At 51.5% G+C, this 19,907-nt stretch overlaps 5 protein-coding genes across 5 annotated transcripts; 4 read left to right on the forward strand and 1 right to left on the reverse strand.

Moving 5' to 3' along the window:
- Positions 1–2,096: 2,096 nt before the first annotated feature.
- ACET3X_008757 (uncharacterized protein) lies at positions 2,097–3,161 on the forward strand (the record flags this gene model as incomplete). The annotated part of the gene is made up of 1 exon (XM_069454965.1): positions 2,097–3,161. One exon carries the CDS (start codon positions 2,097–2,099, stop codon positions 3,159–3,161), a length of 1,065 nt encoding a protein of 354 aa, XP_069304359.1.
- Positions 3,162–5,854: 2,693 nt separating this feature from the next.
- On the forward strand, positions 5,855–7,170 carry ACET3X_008758 (uncharacterized protein; the record flags this gene model as incomplete). The annotated part of the gene is made up of 4 exons (XM_069454966.1): positions 5,855–5,988; positions 6,044–6,431; positions 6,589–6,835; positions 7,144–7,170. Exons 1-4 carry the CDS (start codon positions 5,973–5,975, stop codon positions 7,168–7,170), a joined length of 678 nt encoding a protein of 225 aa, XP_069304360.1. The 5' UTR covers positions 5,855–5,972.
- A 413-nt stretch (positions 7,171–7,583) lies between these two features.
- Positions 7,584–8,060, reverse strand: ACET3X_008759 (uncharacterized protein; the record flags this gene model as incomplete). The annotated part of the gene is made up of 4 exons (XM_069454967.1): positions 7,584–7,649; positions 7,698–7,842; positions 7,897–7,971; positions 8,053–8,060. 4 exons carry the CDS (start codon positions 8,058–8,060, stop codon positions 7,584–7,586), a joined length of 294 nt encoding a protein of 97 aa, XP_069304361.1.
- A 210-nt stretch (positions 8,061–8,270) lies between these two features.
- On the forward strand, positions 8,271–10,052 carry ACET3X_008760 (uncharacterized protein; the record flags this gene model as incomplete). Its single annotated transcript, XM_069454968.1, has 1 exon — positions 8,271–10,052. The coding sequence occupies one exon, from the start codon at positions 8,271–8,273 to the stop codon at positions 10,050–10,052; it is 1,782 nt and encodes a 593-aa protein (XP_069304362.1).
- Positions 10,053–15,066: 5,014 nt separating this feature from the next.
- ACET3X_008761 (uncharacterized protein) lies at positions 15,067–16,228 on the forward strand (the record flags this gene model as incomplete). Its single annotated transcript, XM_069454969.1, has 2 exons — positions 15,067–15,330; positions 15,383–16,228. 2 exons carry the CDS (start codon positions 15,067–15,069, stop codon positions 16,226–16,228), a joined length of 1,110 nt encoding a protein of 369 aa, XP_069304363.1.
- Between the last annotated feature and the right edge of the window lie 3,679 nt (positions 16,229–19,907).

The following is a 19,907-nucleotide window of genomic DNA, read 5'->3' on the forward strand; positions in this document are numbered from 1 at the left end:
TAGACCCCAGCGAAACAGTTCGTTGAGGTAGAGATATCCGATATTCAACCTTGCCTAGCCAAACACCTTCCGCTCTGCCAGTATGTTCGAGTAGCGATATAGGTCTTGGGTCGGACCGGATAATTCGAACTGGCATTGAAGTGTAGTTGGTTGGTAACAACTTCCCTCGAGCCATGGCTGCTTCTATTTCATACGAGATAGAAGCCTTGTGAGGCCCTTGAATGCTCTCTGGAGAGTTGCCAGGGATGCGGATCTCGAATGGCCAGTTGTATGTTCCTGGGTTCATGACGGTCGGGTTGGAATAAGCTTCGGAGTTACCTTTGTTTCCAAAAATTGCAAGCTGATGCGAGAATACTTCGGTAGTATTGTCGATATTGCGAGAGGCTTGTTCGTATATTGTTCCCAATTCTTCACGCCAGCTTCGAGCATTCGTCAGCATGATGGAAGATAGCAACGTATGGAGACATGGACAGCTTACGCGACTCTCAATCTGCCCGTCATCTTGAGTTGAATTGATTCCACTCGCATCGCCTTTGTTAAGCGCAACACAACTCTCCCTTTGAGAAACTGGTCTGCGGCTTCATTTTCCGGTCCGCGAAGAACCACAAACCTATCGTCAAGTCTACAAGAGTGTTAGTAATGTATATATTGGGAAGGTCTCGCGTGGAATTTCACCGAATCTGGAACAGGTGATCTCTATGCAAACCTGGCAGCCTGTTCAGGAAGGATAAACCCATTGTTGGCCCAACTTTTTCTTCTACTGAATCTGACAAGGAGGAGGTGTTAACTACTAAAGTCAATAATTTGCAATTCAACACATAGGGTTCACTGCTTAGAAACCGTCATAGACTCAAGTATATCACATCTAGCAGTATTTATAATCAGATAACTAGCCTTATGTTCTACAGAATTAACTTCCCAGCCTTTGCCGTGTTGACTCGGCTAGTAACAGGTTTGCTATGATTAATTCAGGCTATGTTCTTAATTGACCTCACCGTACATGCACAAGAGCACAAGCCAAGCTTTCGCATTTCGGCCCGACTTGATGCGGAGTTAAACACAAACCAAATGTCATGCGCTAATGCATCTCGCTGACAGCACTAAGCATACCCATGTAGCTTACTGTAAGTACCAACAGTGATCTCGACTCCGTAGAAATTATCTGTTTGTTTAGCCTGCCGAGAAAAGGAATTTGTTGCCTTACTCCTGACTGTTGCGCAGCCGTTCTTGGAAGAGCTTGTTGGAAGACTTGAAGCGACCGTACGCGTGATCGGAGATAGCTTCGTGGGTAAAGGCTGTCGAAAGAAGGATGCGACGCTCTACTGAGTTGGGCGCGGAGTGGAAAGTAGAAAGTGGAACGCGGGACAGTGACGGCGGTACCGGTACCCAACTAGACTTGCTCCGAGTGAAAATTGAACGAGTACGATAGGTTACCATTGAAATCCTTGAGATTGGAAGACATCCAGCAAAACTCCAACAAATTGAAATTGTAGTTGGTTCCTAGTCAGTCGTTCGGAGTTAAAGCATTGAGCGCACAGACACGGTACGGTACAGCGGCGTTACATGGAACACACATGTCAGCTGGCTACAGACTACTTCATTACTTGCCCACGCTAATAAAGACGGATCGCGCAGACAGCTTAGCTCTAGCATGTCAAACAAACAGTTACATCACAGGCAATAGAAGATAAGGCATTGACGTCTGGTCTGGGACTGGTGAATACCTGGGTAGAACCAGGATTCCCTGCTCTGCAAATGTGTGTCGCATGGCTTTGCAGGTACAATATAGAGCCAGGTACGTTAGTAGAGATCGCAATGCCATGTTATCTTTCTATAGTGCCAAGGACTTGGAAAGAGAACCGCACAGCCCCAGCATACGCAACTACTGTATACGCAATTTAGTCCCGAGAACCTTCCGATGATTAGAAGCAAAGAGACTACATGATCTCCCCGAGTTCTTTTGTTACGCTGCTTCAGCTATAAAGCGAGCAAGAAGTCCCGCTTGAAGAAGGCATCACTACAACTAGTTTATTACAGCCAACCTGCTCCAGAAAGCTACGACAAACAGCCCACAACAGATCACCAAATCATCGATCATGGCTAGCCGCAATCTGGCTGCCTTCGGAGCCATTGTGGCAACCAAAGCAATGAATGCGATAGCCCAGAACATGTCTTTTGGTGCCGCGAACTTTTACGTTAGCGACAACGTCACGGTCACGCCTATCATCTTTCCAAACCAGTTTCGAGAGATGGTTTCGGGCAATCTGTTTGTCCCTAACGACTTTGATCCTAACAGCAACGCATCAGCTATCGTTGTTGGTCCTCCTTTTGGTGCAGCCAAGGAGCAGAGCGCGAACCTCTATGCTACAAAACTGGCTGAGCAAGGCTTTATTACAATCTCTATCGACCCTGGATATTGGGGCCCAGTTGGTGGCCCGTCAAGGAACTCTGTATTACCGGACATGTTTGCGGAATCCTTTAGTGCGGCCGTGGACTACCTCACGCTACAAGACAACGTTGATCGTGAACGAATTGGTGTCCTTGGTATATGCGGAAGCGGTTCCTGGGCAGTAAGCGCGACCAAGCTCGATACTCGCATCAAGGCCCTTGCTACTGTCAGCATGTACGACATGGGTGCTGCTTCTCGCGATGGGATGGAAAACGCAATCGGCTTGGAACAGCGCCAGGCAATGATTGAGAGGGATACGCGATGGAGACAGTCTAGGGTTGATAACCCTGAGACGGCTTTTGCTGTCGGCTTTGGTCGTCCGCCACTGAACGAGAACTCTACAGATGTCGATAGGGAATTCTTCGACTTCTACCAAACTCCACGCGCCGAGTATCCGCCTGTGGGCTCAACCCTGAACCTCACGCGCCCAGCTCTCTCAATGAACCGCTTCCTGAACTACTGGCCCCTGAATGGTTTGGATGTTGTCCAGCCCCGTCCAGTCATGTTCGTTGCAGGTACCCAGGCACACTCTCGCGAGTTTTCTGTCGACGCATACAACCTGGCAGCCTACCCCAAAGAATTAGTTTGGGTACAAGACGCCGGCCACGTGGACCTATACGACCGTACAGAGCTTATTCCCTTCGATACGCTCGCTACCTTTTTTCAGAACGGCCTTAGTGCGGCTAACGTTATGGTTAGTTATCGTCGCTAGATCTCTGTAATTATATTTCACAGCTATAGGAGTTAGTTACAGATAATTTAGTAATTAGAGGTCTACTACATGTTAATGGGTCCTATTATCGTCTACTGGCAAGAATCCGATTTCAAGAACTTCGACCCCAAGTACGCATCGGAACTAGCCAGTCGCTCACACATCAGCTTCACCCCCACAGCTACCGCAGAAGCCACACCTGAAACGGCGACACCGCCTGATCGAATTCAACTTCCATCCGCGACATCAAGTTTTGAGGAGGCCGGTGGGGGGTCATCAGGTCCCGGGCTCAGTAGTGGCGCGAAGGCAAGTATAAGTGTGGGAGTGGCAGCAGGATCGCTACTGTTGGGCTTGGTCGGGGTTTTACTGTACAAGAAGAGAGTGAGGAGAAAGGAGAAGAGGCTTGATGAGACTTCTGCGATCCAGAATCAACAACCCGAGTTTGTGCAGAGAACGTCGCAGAGGGAGTCGCAGATGCAGACGGCATAAAGGGCAGAACTAATAGTGGTGAGGAAGGGCATTGAAGCGAGATTGTTTGAGAGCAATGCGAAAGGATGGGTCAAACCGGCACCGCTACCATCAGCAAGCGAGCTTTGACTGTGCCGCGGAAGGCTGCGCCCCAGCAACGTGCGAAAAGTGATGAAGGAGACACAAAGGAATCGAACTTTGGCATTGTGGCACTACCTTGATTTTGGCTCGGCAACCGATAGCTGGTGTCTCTGGCGACTGGTAGTCCTTGCATATATACGGCACAGTCGTCCTCGCAGATCTGACACCCAATATCATTGTCAGTGACAGAATTGGAATATGCCGGAACCGACGCGTCGCGCATGAAACACTTGAGTATAGCAGATAATACTCGTAGTGAGCTGTTGCCTTCCAAATTGGCAAAACAGAGACCTGACTTCGATAGCTCCAACCTCGACGGCCTCTTGCTTACCATGGCGGGCATTTCCAATGTCTATCATCAAATCATGGAAGTTGATTCAGACTATTTTTACCCAACGCAAAACTTCTGGCCCGCACTCACGACCCCATTTACCTTCAGCTCTCACTGCACTGACAACTGGCGAATCGAGCACGATTTTCCAGAGTCGAGTGATGACATTCTGGGAGTCACGCTTTCAATGCCGTCCGACTGTCTGGAATCGGGGGGACAAGCTATTCATAGTCCAGGGACTTGCCTGCCCGGATTCACAATGGTCGACTTGGCAGAGTACAGAACACGAACTTGGACGGCTGATGGTGTTCGCGCATGGGGAGCCAACTGTTGCAAAAGGTATGTTCACATTACCTGATTTTCTCACGTCTACTAGCGAGAATGACAAGCAATGATATAACGACCTCTGCTAATCATTCCTTACTGACAGTGAATTTTGGTCGTCTGTAGGAGCGTGTGTATCCACTTTCATCACGCCCCTCACTGTATACAATGCAGAACAGACTGGCGGCTCAACCACGTCCGACGGCAGCGTTTGGTTTTTTGTGTCCACCAACCTGGACTCTAGAAACAACCCTACCGTGATTAAAAAAGGCGTCGCGACAATGGACGCAATGTTCGTTTACTGGTAGGAGTCTGACTTGAGATATTTTGACGCAGGATATGCGTCGGAGCTAGCGGACGCGTTGCTGCAAAGCAAAACGTTTGCGCCTTCAGCGGCAGCGACGACGACAAGGACAGCGACAAAGCTGTGGTTTGAGACCGGAGCAGCGGTACCACCAGATCGCAGCCAGCTTGCCTCCGCGACATCGACAGCGGACCCGGAACCAGGTCCAGAGCAGAACGACACTCCGTCCCAATCCGGCCTTGGTACTGGTATCAAAGCGGTTATAGTTGTGGGCGCAGCCGTCGGAGCGATACTGTTGTTGCTCGTGGCATTCTTGTTGTACAAGAGAGTGGCGATACTGCAGCGCAGGGCGAGACTGGATCACGAAACGGCGAAGCAGAACGAGCAGCCTGAGTTTGTTCCTGTAAAGGGCGGTGGGGAGGAGGAGGGGGCGTATACTGCGCTTCCGTCTAGTAATGCGAGGTGGTCGGCGTTTTTGGCGAAGCTTTGACGGAAGAGTGTACGAGAGGCGTGGCGTTCTTGGGTCTGCTTTGGGCGGTGTCATGTTCATTTGGGTTGGAGTTGTGAAGCTGGGTAGCGAGACGAGTACATGTCCATTTTTACGGCGCATCGCATTTGTACGAAGACGACTGCGTTAATATTTTGCTGTCGCATAGCTAGCACATGTATACTATTTTCTGGTAAGTAGTATAGAAACGCGGCTAGTACTCCTAGTCGAGATGCGCGTCTGGCAACATGCCTGGCATCGAAGCAACACTAATCCATCAGCAATCTCGCAAATACCAGTAAACCGCGCATGCAGCCACATTAATGGCGTAATATAGCGCAGCATGTCCCCCATGCGCTTCCCGCAGCCGTTTAGTGCGCTGATCTCCCGTCACGGCACGCGCGTGTCTTCTGATTGGCTTTGACGAATACTACATGTCCAATATCTGACTCTGTGTCTCATCAAATAGCATCGTGTCCAGTATACGCGGCTTCCTGTGGTTGCGATGAAGTGCTTACCGTTAATACTATTCAGTAAAATCGTCTACGTCATCACACACCTACGCTAACCCGCATTAGGCTTACCACGAAACGCCTTCTGAAGCGCAGGAAGCCGGGACACACCAGGGTCTGAAGAGCCGCGATAGCTTCAAATATCGCGTGTGTGAAGCTGTTTCCAAAGTTATTTTCCTCACACCCCTCTTAACAGTATCTGAGTTTGCGCAGCCACCACTGTCGCGATTCCAACTTGCCTACCATGAACTATATCTCAAGTACTCACACCATCACCCACTCCACAGCCATCATGCCCCCTCTAATGCCCAACAGACCTCGTCAACTCCGACGACATAATCAACCCCCTCATCGACAACGGATACCTCCCGCATGCCGCCATCCGTCTCGGGATCCGGCGCCAGCTCGCCGACCGCCTGGCGTCTATTGCTAGCACCTCTCTCGAAGCGAGCTATGCGTCGAAGATGAAGTACGTGGAGCTGCTACGCGAACGGCCGATTGCGATTGAGACGGCGAAAGCGAACGATCAGCATTATGAGGTTGGCACGCAGGTGCTGCAGGGGATGTTGGGGCCAAGGATGAAGTATTCGGCGTGTTTGTATGAGAAGGGTGGGGAGACGCTGGGGGAGGCGGAGGTTAGAATGATGGAGGTGTATGTTAAGAGGGCGGGGTTGGAGGATGGGATGAAGGTGTTGGATTTGGGGTAAGTGGTTTTCTTATGTTGTTTACGGGTCCTGGTTTATTTTGCGTTGCGGGTTGAATATTGGTGGTCAGAATATGTCACGTGCCCAACACGTTTCATCCGACATGCGGATTAAGTTCTCTTTTAGTAAAGAGACACACGACTAACAGCATCCCAGTTGCGGCTGGGGCTCACTCTCCCTCTACCTCGCCGAAATCTTCCCTAACAGCTCTATAACTGGCTTCTCTAACTCGCGCACCCAAAAACAACACATCGACTCCGTCGCCAGCGCCAAGGGCTTCAAGAACCTGCGCATCGTAACCGGCGACGTCGTGGACCACGAATTCGAGCCAGAAACATATGACCGCGTTCTCTCAGTCGAGCTCTTTGAGCACATGAAGAACTACTCGCTACTCATAGCCAAGGTCAGCCGCGCGCTCAAGCCCGGCGGAAAGCTCTTCGTGCACATATTCGCGCACAAGGACACGCCTTATGATTTTGACGGCGGATGGATGACAGAGCACTTTTTTACGGGGGGCACGATGCCGAGTGCAGATCTATTATTGTATTTTCAGGATAATTTAAGGATTAAGAGGCAGTGGTGGGTTAGCGGGATGCATTATAGTAAGACGTGTGAGGACTGGTTGACGACGATGTTGGGGAATAAGGAGAGTGTTTGGAAGGGGTTAGAGGAGACGTATGGGAAGGAGGGGGCGTTGACGTGGTGGAATAGGTGGCAGGTATTTTATCTGGCGTGTAGTGAGTTATTTAGGTGGGATGGGGGGGATACGTGGGGGGTAAGTCATTATCTGTTTGAGAAGCCGGAGTGAGCTGGTGATCGCTGGATGGAGGATTGGGGGAGAATGGAGTATGGTAGGCTGAGTAATATCTAATCCCACTCTCATCACATGTCGCGGTGAGTCACAGTTGTTGTGTAGGAGCTTGGATGCGATTCGTGACGTCAGGTGTAGCAGTAAGCGCAGACCCGGGGAGATGGGAGGCGATATGATGTTCTTCTAGAATTTCGACTTGTTGGCACTGTCTGCGCGGGCATCGCAGCCATCGGCCTGAGCCCGTCTTCCGCGTTCTTTGGTATATACACCTGCCATGATTGCTGCGTGTTACACAACGCACTCGTGGCCTCCATGATCCTCCACCTTGCTCACCGAGAGCTCAGTGGTCCCATGGGTGCTTCCAGCCCAGAAGCGCGGGTCCGTCCTTCTTCGCGCGGTACATCAACTGCCATTGTTAGCGCTGTGCCTCCCTCCGTCTATCGATAGCACATACGAAGAACCACATGGAGGCGCCGAGGCCGGTGGCCATGAATCGGTAGAGCGGTCGGACTGGGTGGATGTGGATGGGGTGGTTCGGCATCTGCGCATATTTGGGCGGGCCCATGCGGGCGAGTGTGGGCTGCATGGTGTGTGTGAGCCTGGGGATGTGTTAGCATCGTGGCATCTCTTCAATGTCTTATCGGGCGCCGTACCTGCGGGCTGTGTGGTACAATGGCTGGTTGACGTCTTGGGTAGATGAGGTGTGGTTAAGGTCGATCCGAGGCACGCTAGCGTGATGCGGCGCCAAGGCTCACAATCCGCCGGGGATCGCGTTCCCTGGCCCTTCATCTTTGAACATTCCCACGCACTTTCTCATGTCTGCACAATAAATCCCCGTCTCCAACTCCCTACCCATGGCAGCGCACGCCATCGCGACCACACATGCTGAGTTTCATCTCACCACCACGCTCGACACATAGCCACGACGCGACTTCCTGCCGACACGTACCCGGCCGACCACTTAGCAGCGACTAAGAAGTGTAACGGCGACGCCCCATCACGAACATCAGCCACCACCATCGCCGACATGGCAAACTCAGCGGGCGCAACGCCGTTGCCCACCCTCCAGCGGCGCTTCAAGGGATGCAGCAAAATCGGCGACTACGAAATGATGAAGAAGCTCGGCGAGGGCACTTTTGGTGAAGTGCACATGGCGCGCCAAAAGGCGACTGGCAGCATCTTCGCGCTCAAGAAGATCCTGATGCACAACGAAAAGGACGGCTTCCCCATCACAGCGCTGCGAGAAATCAAGCTGCTGAAGATGCTGTCGCACGAGAATGTCCTCAAGCTCGAGGAGATGGCCGTGGAGCGCCCCAAGGCTGAGGGCAGGAAACGCGCCATCTTGTACATGGTGACGCCGTACATGGACCACGACCTGTCGGGCCTGCTCGACAACCCCGAAGTCCGGTTCCAAGAAGCGCAGATCAAGTGCTACATGCTGCAGCTGTTCAAGGGCCTGCGATACCTCCACGACAACCACATCCTCCACCGCGACATGAAGGCCGCCAACCTTCTCATCAACAACCGCGGACGGCTGCAGATAGCAGACTTTGGCCTCGCGCGACACTACGACGAAGCGGTGCCACAACGGGGCAGGGGCAATGGCGAAGCAAAGCGCGAGTACACCGCATTAGTCGTCACCAGATGGTACCGGCCGCCAGAGCTCCTCCTGCAGCTGAGGAAGTACACCCCCGCCATCGACATGTGGGGCGCAGGCTGCGTCTTTGGCGAGATGTTCAAGCGCAAGCCCATCCTCGCCGGCCAGAGCGACATCCACCAAGCACAAATCATCTTCGAGCTCGTCGGCTCGCCAAACGACACCAGCATGCCCGGCTGGCACGACCTCCCCGGCGCAGACCCCATCCGCGCCTTTGCACCCAGCACCGGCAACATTGCCCAGCGCTTCCGCGAACTCTCGCCCGTCGGCCTCTCCCTCATCAAAGACCTCATGCGCCTCGACTGGCGGAAACGAATAAACGCCATCGACGCAATCGACCACCCCTACTTCCGCGAACAACCCCTCCCCATGCGCGAAGAAGACATTCCACATTTCGCAGATTCGCACGAACTCGACCGGCGGAATGCGCGCGGCCAGAAACAGGCCTTGCCACCCGCGCCCCAAGGCGGCACCGTCGGCGGCGGACCAAACGGCGAATGGACGGGCCAAGGACCACCACCACAATCATGGCAACAAAATGGCGACAGACGGTACAACGGGCCTCAAGACCGCGGGCCACCTGGTGTCGACAGAGGACCAAGAGGTGGTTATGATCGAAGGAACTACGAACACAGACCCCCGCCCCCACCACCGGGCGACAGACGACCAAACTGGGGCAACGGCGCAGAGAGGGGACACAATGGTCTCCCGGCACCACCCGCAGATGGCAGACACCCGCTTCCACCTGTACCCAGATACGGTCCTGATGGCGTGGACCGGAGACGAGGGCCGCCACCCGGCGGTGCTGCGGCCGCCGGCGGCGATACATATATCCCTAGCTATGGCGCCGAAGGGCCGCGGCGCAGTCGGGAACCTGATGATAGGAATACGAGACGTGGATCGAGGGACTCGGCAAACTCGCGGGAAGGAGGGGGTGGCGCGTACACGGATGATAGGAGTCGTGGGTATAGAGATCGACCGGATGGGAGGGGGTTTGCGGCGAGGGAGAGGGAGAGGAGGGATGGACGGACGAGGAGTCGGAGTCCGGAGAGGAGGAGGGATGGTGGGGGTGGAGGAGGTGGTGGTGGGAGGGATAGGGACAGGGAGAGGGAGAGGGGAGATGCGATGAACGATATTTACCGTAGACGATAGGTTTGTTATGGGTGTGATAGTGCGTTTGTTCATACACATCTTAATTGGTGGTCTTTTCGGCTTTGTAAGGGGTTACAGGTGGAGATTTGCGCTGGAGGAGATGATCCTACATGTTCCTATGACGATGGGACTACTACTGTGAGGAGGGTATGGAGGATTCTGGGTTATGAAAAGAGAAGGGTGATGTTGAGGTTCAGTAGGTATGCTGCGGCTGCGAGGCCGGTGCTTTTTGGGCAGTGTGGGGAAGGGGGCGAGTGGAGGGTTTATGTGGTGGTGAGGGAGGGTGGTGCGTGATGGGGGAGGGTGGTGGAGAAGAGTGAGGGGGTGGTTGTAGTGGTGGAGTGAGGGATTACAGTACAGATACCAAAGATACCAGTATACGATGGGGCAATATTAGATAGTCGTAGGCAATCAGTGGAATGAAGATTGTTACGTAAAGGCTGGTGGCGTTGAGGAGGTGTGTGCAATATGGCTGTGGTTGAGTGTCGCGGACGCTGATGATGAACGGGTAGGAGGTAGGTATGGCACCTGATGACGAATACCTTTTGCTGGAGCCTGCTTCAAAGAAAGAAGGGATGAAAGTCGAAGAAGTGTTTTCTACATGCCAGTCTATAGCTTGATCGTCTCTCTTTATCATCAGTAGTGCAGGTCGTTGCCAGCTTCATTACGATTGGTCGGTACGCGTGATCGGGCGGATGATGGTGGAGGCGCAGCATGGAAGGCTTGGCGGGTTCAGCCTGGTGGTCTGCCCCGCAGACTTCTTATCTCTTACTTCCTGTCTTCCATTTGCTTTCAGCTTCCTTCTTCCCGTTGTTCGCTCCGGCCCCTTACGCACATTAGCTGTCTTTGATACATAAATCTGCAACGTGGTCTCGTTGCGAATTGTTGCTTCTTGATTATTGTCGGCCCCTACTCCTCGAACCATCATCACGTCCTGGGCACGAACACGTATATATACACCTCCAGGCCTGCCTTTTCAACAACTCAGTCCTCCGGCCGTTGAGCTCTTCGGGAAGCCTGCACTAGCCAGCTCTGTCGTGTTACTGTTCACCAAAGCACACCACCAATGACCGTTGCCCTGCGAATCTTGGCCTTTAGCGAACTCGAAGGTGTACCTTCATTATCGCGGACCAACTCTGTTGGGCCACAACACTCAAGAGATTTCTACGATGTCTCGATGTCATGAATGCAGCAACGTCCTGATCCCCAAGCAATATGTGCTGTATCCTGGGATACCAATTCGTACATGGTCCTCGGGCCCTGAAATGATCATGCTCTCCGAGATCGGTTGCGAACTTTGCTCATTCATCAGAAAGAATGCAGAGAGGGCTTTCACGACGAACCTCCGGCGCGCTATCGAAAAACCCGCAATTGTGGTTCGAGACTGCCATGGCGTGATCGCTCTCTCCTTCTGTCATTCTTATAACAGGCTTGTTATGGAGGTACATATTCCTTCACTTGAACATCGAAGCTATTTTGAAATAGAGCTTGTTTCTACCGATGCTCCAATCTCGGTTCTTAGGACTCCTTATGATCCAGTCGTGCATGCCTGTGAGCTTTTCGAAGCTTGTGTGCTTGGCGATAAGGGTGAACACCACAATTGTGGGCGTGTGAAAACAGGTATGTCAGCCAAAGTTGATCAACTTCCTCGCCGTCTCATCGACCTTTCTCCGGACGATTATGTTGTCACGCTTGACGTGCCAACATGGATCAACACCTCCCGCGCCACGGTCGATCAGCTTTCCGACTACTGTACCTTGAGCTATCGCTGGGGTCATGGGCCACCTGACTGCTTCTTAAGCACACATCCTCTTGGCGATCGGGTCTTACCTCTGGAAAGCCTGCCACAAACCTTCAAGGACGCAATTATCGTCGCTCGTGCTCTAAAAATACGCTTTATCTGGATCGATGCCATGTGTATAGTCCAACCTAGTGCGCATGGAGATTTCAGTGATTGGAACGCGGAAGGGGCACGTATGTGGCTTGTTTACCAAAACGCAATCTGTAATATCGCGGCTACTTGCTCCAGCAACCCCGACGATGGCTTCCTATCTCGAGCTGGGACAGATTACAATGCGCCGTGCAGGATACCCGGAGAAACAAAAGAGGGAGCGACACAGCCAATGTTCTTGCCTGAAATTCCAGCGGACAGCTTATACTATAGATCGGTTACCATGTCTAGCTTGAACAGACGTGGTTGGGTTGCACAAGAGCGCCTGCTATCGCGAAGAATACTGCACTTCACCGAAGAGAGAGTGTTTTGGGAGTGCCAAGCAGTTTACACGACTGGAAAGGTTCCTATATTCGATCAGTTAGGCGATAGTTCGTTTGGACATTCTTCTTTACTGACGTTCAGGAAATGGCTTCTCTTCATCCAATTTTACTCGGCGTCAAGTTTTACGCAGGTAACGGACCGTCTAACAGCGTTGTCATCGATTGCGAGATCTGTTCCGAGGGAGCTTTTCGGAAGTACATACGTCGCTGGCATATGGGGAGAACATCTCGTGGAATGCCTTTCTTGGTCATGTCATGATCCCTGCTCTGCGAATTTAAGAAGACAATACCTCGCTATGGCGCCATCATGGAGCTGGGCATCAGTTCCGGGCAAGATTACGTATTTTGACGTGGACGTCTACAGTACAACAGCAATTTTGGTAATGTTCGAAGGCGAATTTACATGTCTTGTTCAGGCGAGTAATGTATATGAAGCGATACAAGAGAGGTCTCTGAAGTTTCTTGCTCGAATGTCGAGTATGTCTTTGCCGACATGTAACATAGGGCAGGAGAAGTTCAAAGACTTGGATATAGAACATTTGTCTTGGATTGAAAGGAGTATTATCTGGGACGAGAAACAAGACATTGGTGCGACGGAGAGCATTTACCACATCGTTCCGCTTCGCATCACACGTGGTCAGATCTACGGTACGGAACACCTCATCTCTCTCGTTGTCGCATCATTGCCATCAACAAGCGATAAAAGCATCGAGGGTTTATGTGAAGTCTACCGGCGGATCGGTTATTTTGAGTTAATCTTCTACTGGGATCTTAACGAAGAAGACCAGATATACAAGGTAACTGATTACGATGTATTGTTCGATACGGTATTTCCTGACGCTACCGAACGAAGTATTGTAATTGTATGATTAAATCTGCTACACCATAGTTGTCCACGGACGACTGATCCCAACGTGATGTTCCTCAGATTATGCAGCAGACTACTCGACTCAAGCTTTCTCAGAAGAAGAGTCGGATAACACTATAGCAAACCGGTAGCAGTCAGTGCTGTCAAATAACCTTGTTGCTACCATTCGCAATTGCTAGGGTCTGGTTTGTTCTAAACACACTCTAGCATGTTAGAAACATCCAGTGCTTGTCAACTCAACAGCTTCATGTTGATATCGAACAATGAGCATAGTAACAGGTTGCCCTTGTGGAGCAGCTCAATACCAACTTCAATGGGAGCGGTGACCTGGGCCGCCTCAACATACTGGCGCTATATCTTACTATAGTATCAGTCGGATCAGTGTTCGCTCTCAAAATGTCATTGAGTGTACTCTGAACAGCAACTATGCTAATGTACGGCGCTACGTCTTTTCATCGTTAGAGATCCCAGCCGTTAGGTACCCTAGGTCGGACTCACTCTCGGCGCATTCCACAACCGGCTCAGGTTTTGCGACCATCGGATCTCGCAGATCAGATCGAGAAAGCTCCGCAGCAGCTCGCTCATCGTGGATATCGCAGGCGCTCGGTATCAGAAGAATTGCCGCGAGAACGGAGAAGATCGTCGACAAGAGAGTTGTCATGGGTTTTGATTGCTTCCACAGGCAAGGGCTAGTCCTACACAAGCCTAGCCGATACCTATCCAGGTAAGCCTGTCGCACCTGGACCATCGAGTGGTTGGTCACTCAGAATTGCGTCGCCCTTGCCCCCTTTTCGACCGCGTCCGCCAGACCACGTACTGTATCCTCAAAATACCAGACTTCATCTATACGAGGGTCGGGAGCAGGGACTAGGGTGATGCCGTCTATTGCGCATTGAGGTCCGAGCTTATGTACGATATCCGCTCCGATATCTAGTCAAGTGGTCTGTCAAAGGTCAGTGCTCAGGTACCCGATGCGAAATGCCGTACCTCTGTGCATTCAGAGCGTGCGTAACCTGCTAACCAAAGTCGCACAACAACCCCATCGTTACCCAAAGCACAACCCGATAGCCCTTGCCGTACAAACCAGGCCTCCTCCCAGAGTCCCAAAGGCAATTATATGCACTCGTACATGTTTCAAATATTGAGTTGAAGCGGACAATCCAGCAAAGGTACGGGTTGAGGATTCGCGGACATGTGTCCGAGCGCTCTCTGCACAGACCATGAAGCGGTTCATTCACCAAAACCACAGTGCTAGTCTACTCTGGGGATATGTGTTCTGCCGTTGGAACTGCCGGACGCATGATTTGTATGGCAACCGTCATGAGTTTCCTAACTTTGCCTACTCCTCCAGCAAGGTGAAAGTACAGCCTTCAATTGCTTGCCTCGGGGACGGACCGATTTGGAACTTTTTTTTTTCTGTTGCAATCCTGCCACCTGCCTAGGTGGGCAGGCCCGATTGTTGTCGGTACGCGATCTCACGAAGCTGCGAGAAAATGGTCGCAAGTCACGACTCCATTCACGATGCTGTAGTCTTGCAGCTGCGCGGTGCTTCTAACTCGTAGCGAAAGAACCAGCACCCTGGATCAATCTGCGCTCGACAACAACAGTGAGATCTGTTTGTCGGGGGAGCAAACCTTGGAAGCCGAACACTCCGACCTCCGTTCTGACCCACCCACGTTACGTATACGTGTATCCACACCCTGCCAGGTAGAGTTGCAATGATCGGATCGGTTAGTCTACACAGGGGTTCGATGAAGGATCCAATGTCGACATTATTTGATCCTCTTGTCTTCCGCTAAAGAGGTCAATCGGCAGCACCAGATCACTCCTTTCTAGAATCACTAACAGACTTTGCACCCGGTGTTCGTAATCATGCTTCTCGCCTCTATCGCTACCCTTGTAGGCCTCGCCGCAGGCCTGCCTTCCAGTTCACACGCTCGAGCAGTCGGAGATCTTATTGTAACCAAGGTTCCCGAATATGTCCGCCCATATGTTGTGCGAGCATACACTCTGGACGGATACCGAGTTGGATCCCAAGTCTACCGCTTCCCAGTTACTGGACCTTCTTCCAACTACGCCTTTACACTCATAAGCACTGCTGCCCCGAGCAGTGAAGCCCTCGGTGTACTACCTCATGTATGTCTTCCTATGAACATAGCGGCATCCAATTGAGTGTTAACGTCCTAAGATCCACAAAACTCACTACGAGAACTTCTACTGCCTCAGGGGTCGTTTCGCTCTCTGGGCGAACAAAGACAACGCTACAGCGGGACGAATCCTAACCCCAGGTGACTACGGCGCCGTTCCCCAAGACACAACCCACAGTTTCCAGCTGCTTGATCCATTCGTCGAGCTTCTCGGCGTCATTTCGCCCGGTGGCTTTGAGGACCTTTTCTACTTCCTTGCAAACGAGAACTACACTTCCGTAACCAACTCCCCCTTCCCACAAGGAAACTTTACCGAGTCTAGCGGCGACTCTAGCGTAATCACCACACTCGAGAGCTTCGATGTCTTCGCACAGCTGGAATTTAGCCCGCCGATGAACTTTGGCGCGAACGGTGCTACGGAGGAGGATGCGATCTGGCACAGCGGCGCCAACGAGCTCGCTAGCGATGCTGAGACACCCTTTTTCATCGCCAATGGTTACGGACCCAAGTACCTCGCTGGCGACAAGGATTCTTACTACACCATTATCGAGCCGTTCATCACGAGCCAGCAGTCTGAGGGCAACTTCACCGAGGGCACGATGACTTTGTCGAAACCTGTGGCCGGAGCTAAGCCTGCTACATACTCCGTCCCCGGCCACACTGCGCTCGAAGTTGTTGACGGTCTGGTGAGCGTTAGCATTGGTGCCTTTGAAACCACGCAACTTGCTATCGGAGATGTTGCTTTTATCCCTGCGAACACTACCTTTAGCTTCTGGGGCGAGTCTTCGTACTCAAAGGTTCTGTATGTCGGTGCTGGAAATGACACTGTGGATTCTAGGATCATGAAGAATGCTGCCGGTTGGACTGGAGTTACCTGGCCGCAGTAAGGTACGACTCGATGTGGTTTGGATTGCGATAGTCGCTGTATATATTAGTATTACATTTTTACTCTCTCTGTGTTGTGGAACTGATCCAGTTCGTGTTGCACATACAATACAACCTTGGAAATCATGCATGTCCCAAAGCGGCACCCATACAAGGTCCATTTCTGTTCAGTCTGTGACGGCGCTGGCTGGCAGTCGGGCTAAGAGCCGGGTCGTGCAGAACTGTTAATCCTGCGTCACATGAATTGGAGAAGATGTTGAGAGCGAGCTTCTGTGATGCATCAGGAAAGTGGATGGACGACAAAAACAGTGTCGCAGTAAAGACAGAACCATGCCAAGTATCTATATTAGGCCCAAACACATCGATCTACGTCTTACGATCTCGGAAGACTCGCATTTCTGCGATGAACTAATCCTCGCTGGATCACACTACCGATTTGCCAAGAAAGAAAGCTCTCAACCACGCTAAAAGGAAAACGCGTCGGCCATGTGACTATTCCTAGCTCCCGCTCTCGCCCCACCATGTTAAATTTGACATTACAGATCAAGGCCTCTGCGGAGACAACAAACGTCATCCCTAGCCGCGTGGCCTTTCCAATCTAGGCCTTTCCATTTTCTCTAGGTCGGACAGACTATGCCCCGTGTTCGTTGTTCCCATCAAGAAGACTGTTCACTAGAGTGAGGCTGTGAAGGCCGAGAACGTCAACAGCACGGATAGGGAACAAGGTCAAGTTCCACATCGGTCCTTTGGGTAGCCCGAACATCGGTGAACTTTGGGATCTGGAATTTTTTCCATTTTCTGGACTTGAGGACTGATGATCTAACTAGCAGATTTGATATCCTCGGGGCTACTTGGACAGAGCTTGAGTGGTGAATGTGTTTGCAGTGAGCGTAATCTTATGGCTCAAAAACCGGCAGTCTTATACTCGGACTTGGGACGATGAAGCTATAGTCCGTTGTAGACAATGCCGTATCTACTATCGATTTGCTATATAACCTTCCGTGGTAGTAGTATCGGAATCGCATACTATTTCTGGGAAGACTACGCTGCATCACGAAATATATGGGTATAAAGAACTTAGTCAAGAAACGAAATAGCATTGTGATTCACGATAAACGGTCTTGTATCTTAGATTTCCTATCCCGTCATGACAAGTGAATACGGACTAGCTTGCAGAGGACGAGAGACTAAGTTCCAATATGAATGAATGGAGCCCAAAGCAGAGGCTGCGTGGGCTCCTTTTTGATGAGATCCAATACCGCGATTTGCAGAGCCCGTGCCACATCTGAATCCTTTATCCCTCCGTCTACTTCTCGATTCTCAAACAAGGTTTTGTAAAAGCAGTCTGAGATGCGCACGCATGCTTCATCCTTGGCTTTCCAAAAAGATCCTATAACATGCTTGAAGCCAGCGAGGTGAAAACCAGCCGCTATCGATATTGTTTCTTCAAGATATCTGCCTTGCGGTGCAACCTGTGACAAGGCAAATGCTGAGTGACATGCGGAGAGAAAGGCAATGTGTCGTGGAAATGCCGGTTTCAAGGGCAATGCTGCTAGATCAGAAACACTGAGAAGATCTTTCTGGGCCGGTATGATCGTCGGATCGAAGTTCAGGCCGCTATATCCCGGGGTGCTCTTGGTTCCCAGCACAAGTCTCCCGTTCTTTGCCGCGAGAGGGATATGCTGCTCGTCATATGTAGAAAAGACGTGTGTGCGAAGGAGACGACCTTTCTCAGCTACTTGGACGCCAGCAGTGCCCACCCCGGCGCCGCCCGTGAAAGTGACGATCCGGCCGAATCGCTGCTGTGAATACGTATTGTCAATCGTTCGCTGCAGTAAGAGGCTCGAAGAAGATGGCGACTGGCGATGCACGATACCGTGGCAGGCGAAGTGAACGATGGTGTGGTGTTGTATCTGTCGTAGTACCTCATGAGCAGGTTTCTGTCTGAGTGGGATACATGGTATGTCTGCTTCTTTTGCCCGTGTCTCGATTACTTCGGCTTCTTCACGGGCGCCAGGAAGAGGGCTTTCTCCCGGTGTGGTCTCCATCGTGACCACTAGTATCGACTGTTCTGCACCGCTTGGCTTAGAAAGACGCTCTCTCTGACGCGAATACCGCAACGCTCGGATAGATGGTGTGTAGCTGGATGTTGCCAGCTTTGTGATGTTGTTTTTTGTTGGCTTACCATCGAATTTGCCAGCGACATGGAGAGGGGCCCACTCTAACGGTCCTCCTGCTATCCACCATGCGCGAGGCATTGCGGAAGTAGAAGAGTCGGTATATGAGTGCCTGAGTTTAGCTTCTTTCCAACTTGGTTTCACGACGGAGTTCCATAGCCACAATAGGATAGAGCTGAGTTCCTTGTTGTTTGGAGCCCAATTACTTCGATCTTCGTCGTTGACTATTCGTTCCATTTTCTGCCGATTGAGTTCGACTGTCTCAAATTGTAGCTCGTCCAAGTTGACACTAGTTATACTAGTCGCTGTTATGACAATCGTGTCACATCTGCTCGCAGTTACGTTGACGACGAAGATTGGACCGTCGTTTGCCATGCCCTTCATGATATCTGGACTTGGGCTGTCAAGATAATCAGCATATCGAGGATGACGACGCAGCTTCTCTGCGACTTTGTCTAATTCATCGCGGGCTTCAAACCGCTTCCATCCCATCTCAAGATTCATCATATATTCGCCGTCCGGGTTGGCCTCTCGCCGTCTGCGAAATGCTAGATCGGTAGGATCCAAATCGATCTCGCGAACTACGGCTTCCTGGAGATCCCGAAACTGTGACAAAAGATCGTCCACCTCAACAGACCCTGGTTCGTCAACGCTGATTCTTGTGTCGATGATGCGATTGGTCATGAGGTTTCTTCCTCGCTCCAGGACAGAAAGTGCTTCGATGATGTGATCATTGCGAAGGTACAACGCTGCTACCGTGTTTGCAAACCCATGTACCGCTAACAGGTTGAGCTGCTGGTCTTCCACTGTCATGTTGTGGGATATCAACTGCAGCGTGACCGTGATAGCCTTGGCTAGGCTAGCGATCACGTCCAGGTGTTCACCACGATTGCCATGTGCGCTTAGAAGATTGGCGACCTCAACAGCTGCACGCATGTGTTCTTTCGGTTGCCCATGCTGCACGTTAAGACATTGGTGATAAATGTCAACGCTTCTGAGCAAGGAGGTTCTATCATGCGTTTGCTTGTAGATCTCAGCTAGACTCTGCGCTGAGCTGATCAAGCACTCAGAATCTTCGATAAACTGGGCCAAGATGTCTACCGAAGACTGACACTTTGCTCTTGCACGAGTGAGAAGATACTGAGCGATCGTCGCGTGCGATAGATCATTCGAGTTCGGTACATCTGCTGGTCGGATCCAATCGAGAACGCCAAACCCTTCTGGTATAGGATCAAGAGGCGGGTCCGTCTTGAGTTCCGCAGCACCGTCTGCCAAGACTGTACCTGCATTTCGAAGGATAGCAGCGACCGATAAGTGACAGTCTCGAAATGAAGGGTGATCTGGCGGGATCCGAGAGAGTTGGTCCATAGATATCGTCGCCCAATTATCTACACTTATGAGGTTTCGCCATGATTTCAATGCCCAGTACATAGGGACGAATACTTCAGCGAGACCGATGTAACATATTGCCGAGACTATTGGACCATCTTCCAAGGGTTTCAGC

This window comes from Alternaria dauci, chromosome 8 (assembly GCF_042100115.1).
Source record: "Alternaria dauci strain A2016 chromosome 8, whole genome shotgun sequence".
NCBI lineage: Eukaryota > Fungi > Ascomycota > Dothideomycetes > Pleosporales > Pleosporaceae > Alternaria > Alternaria dauci.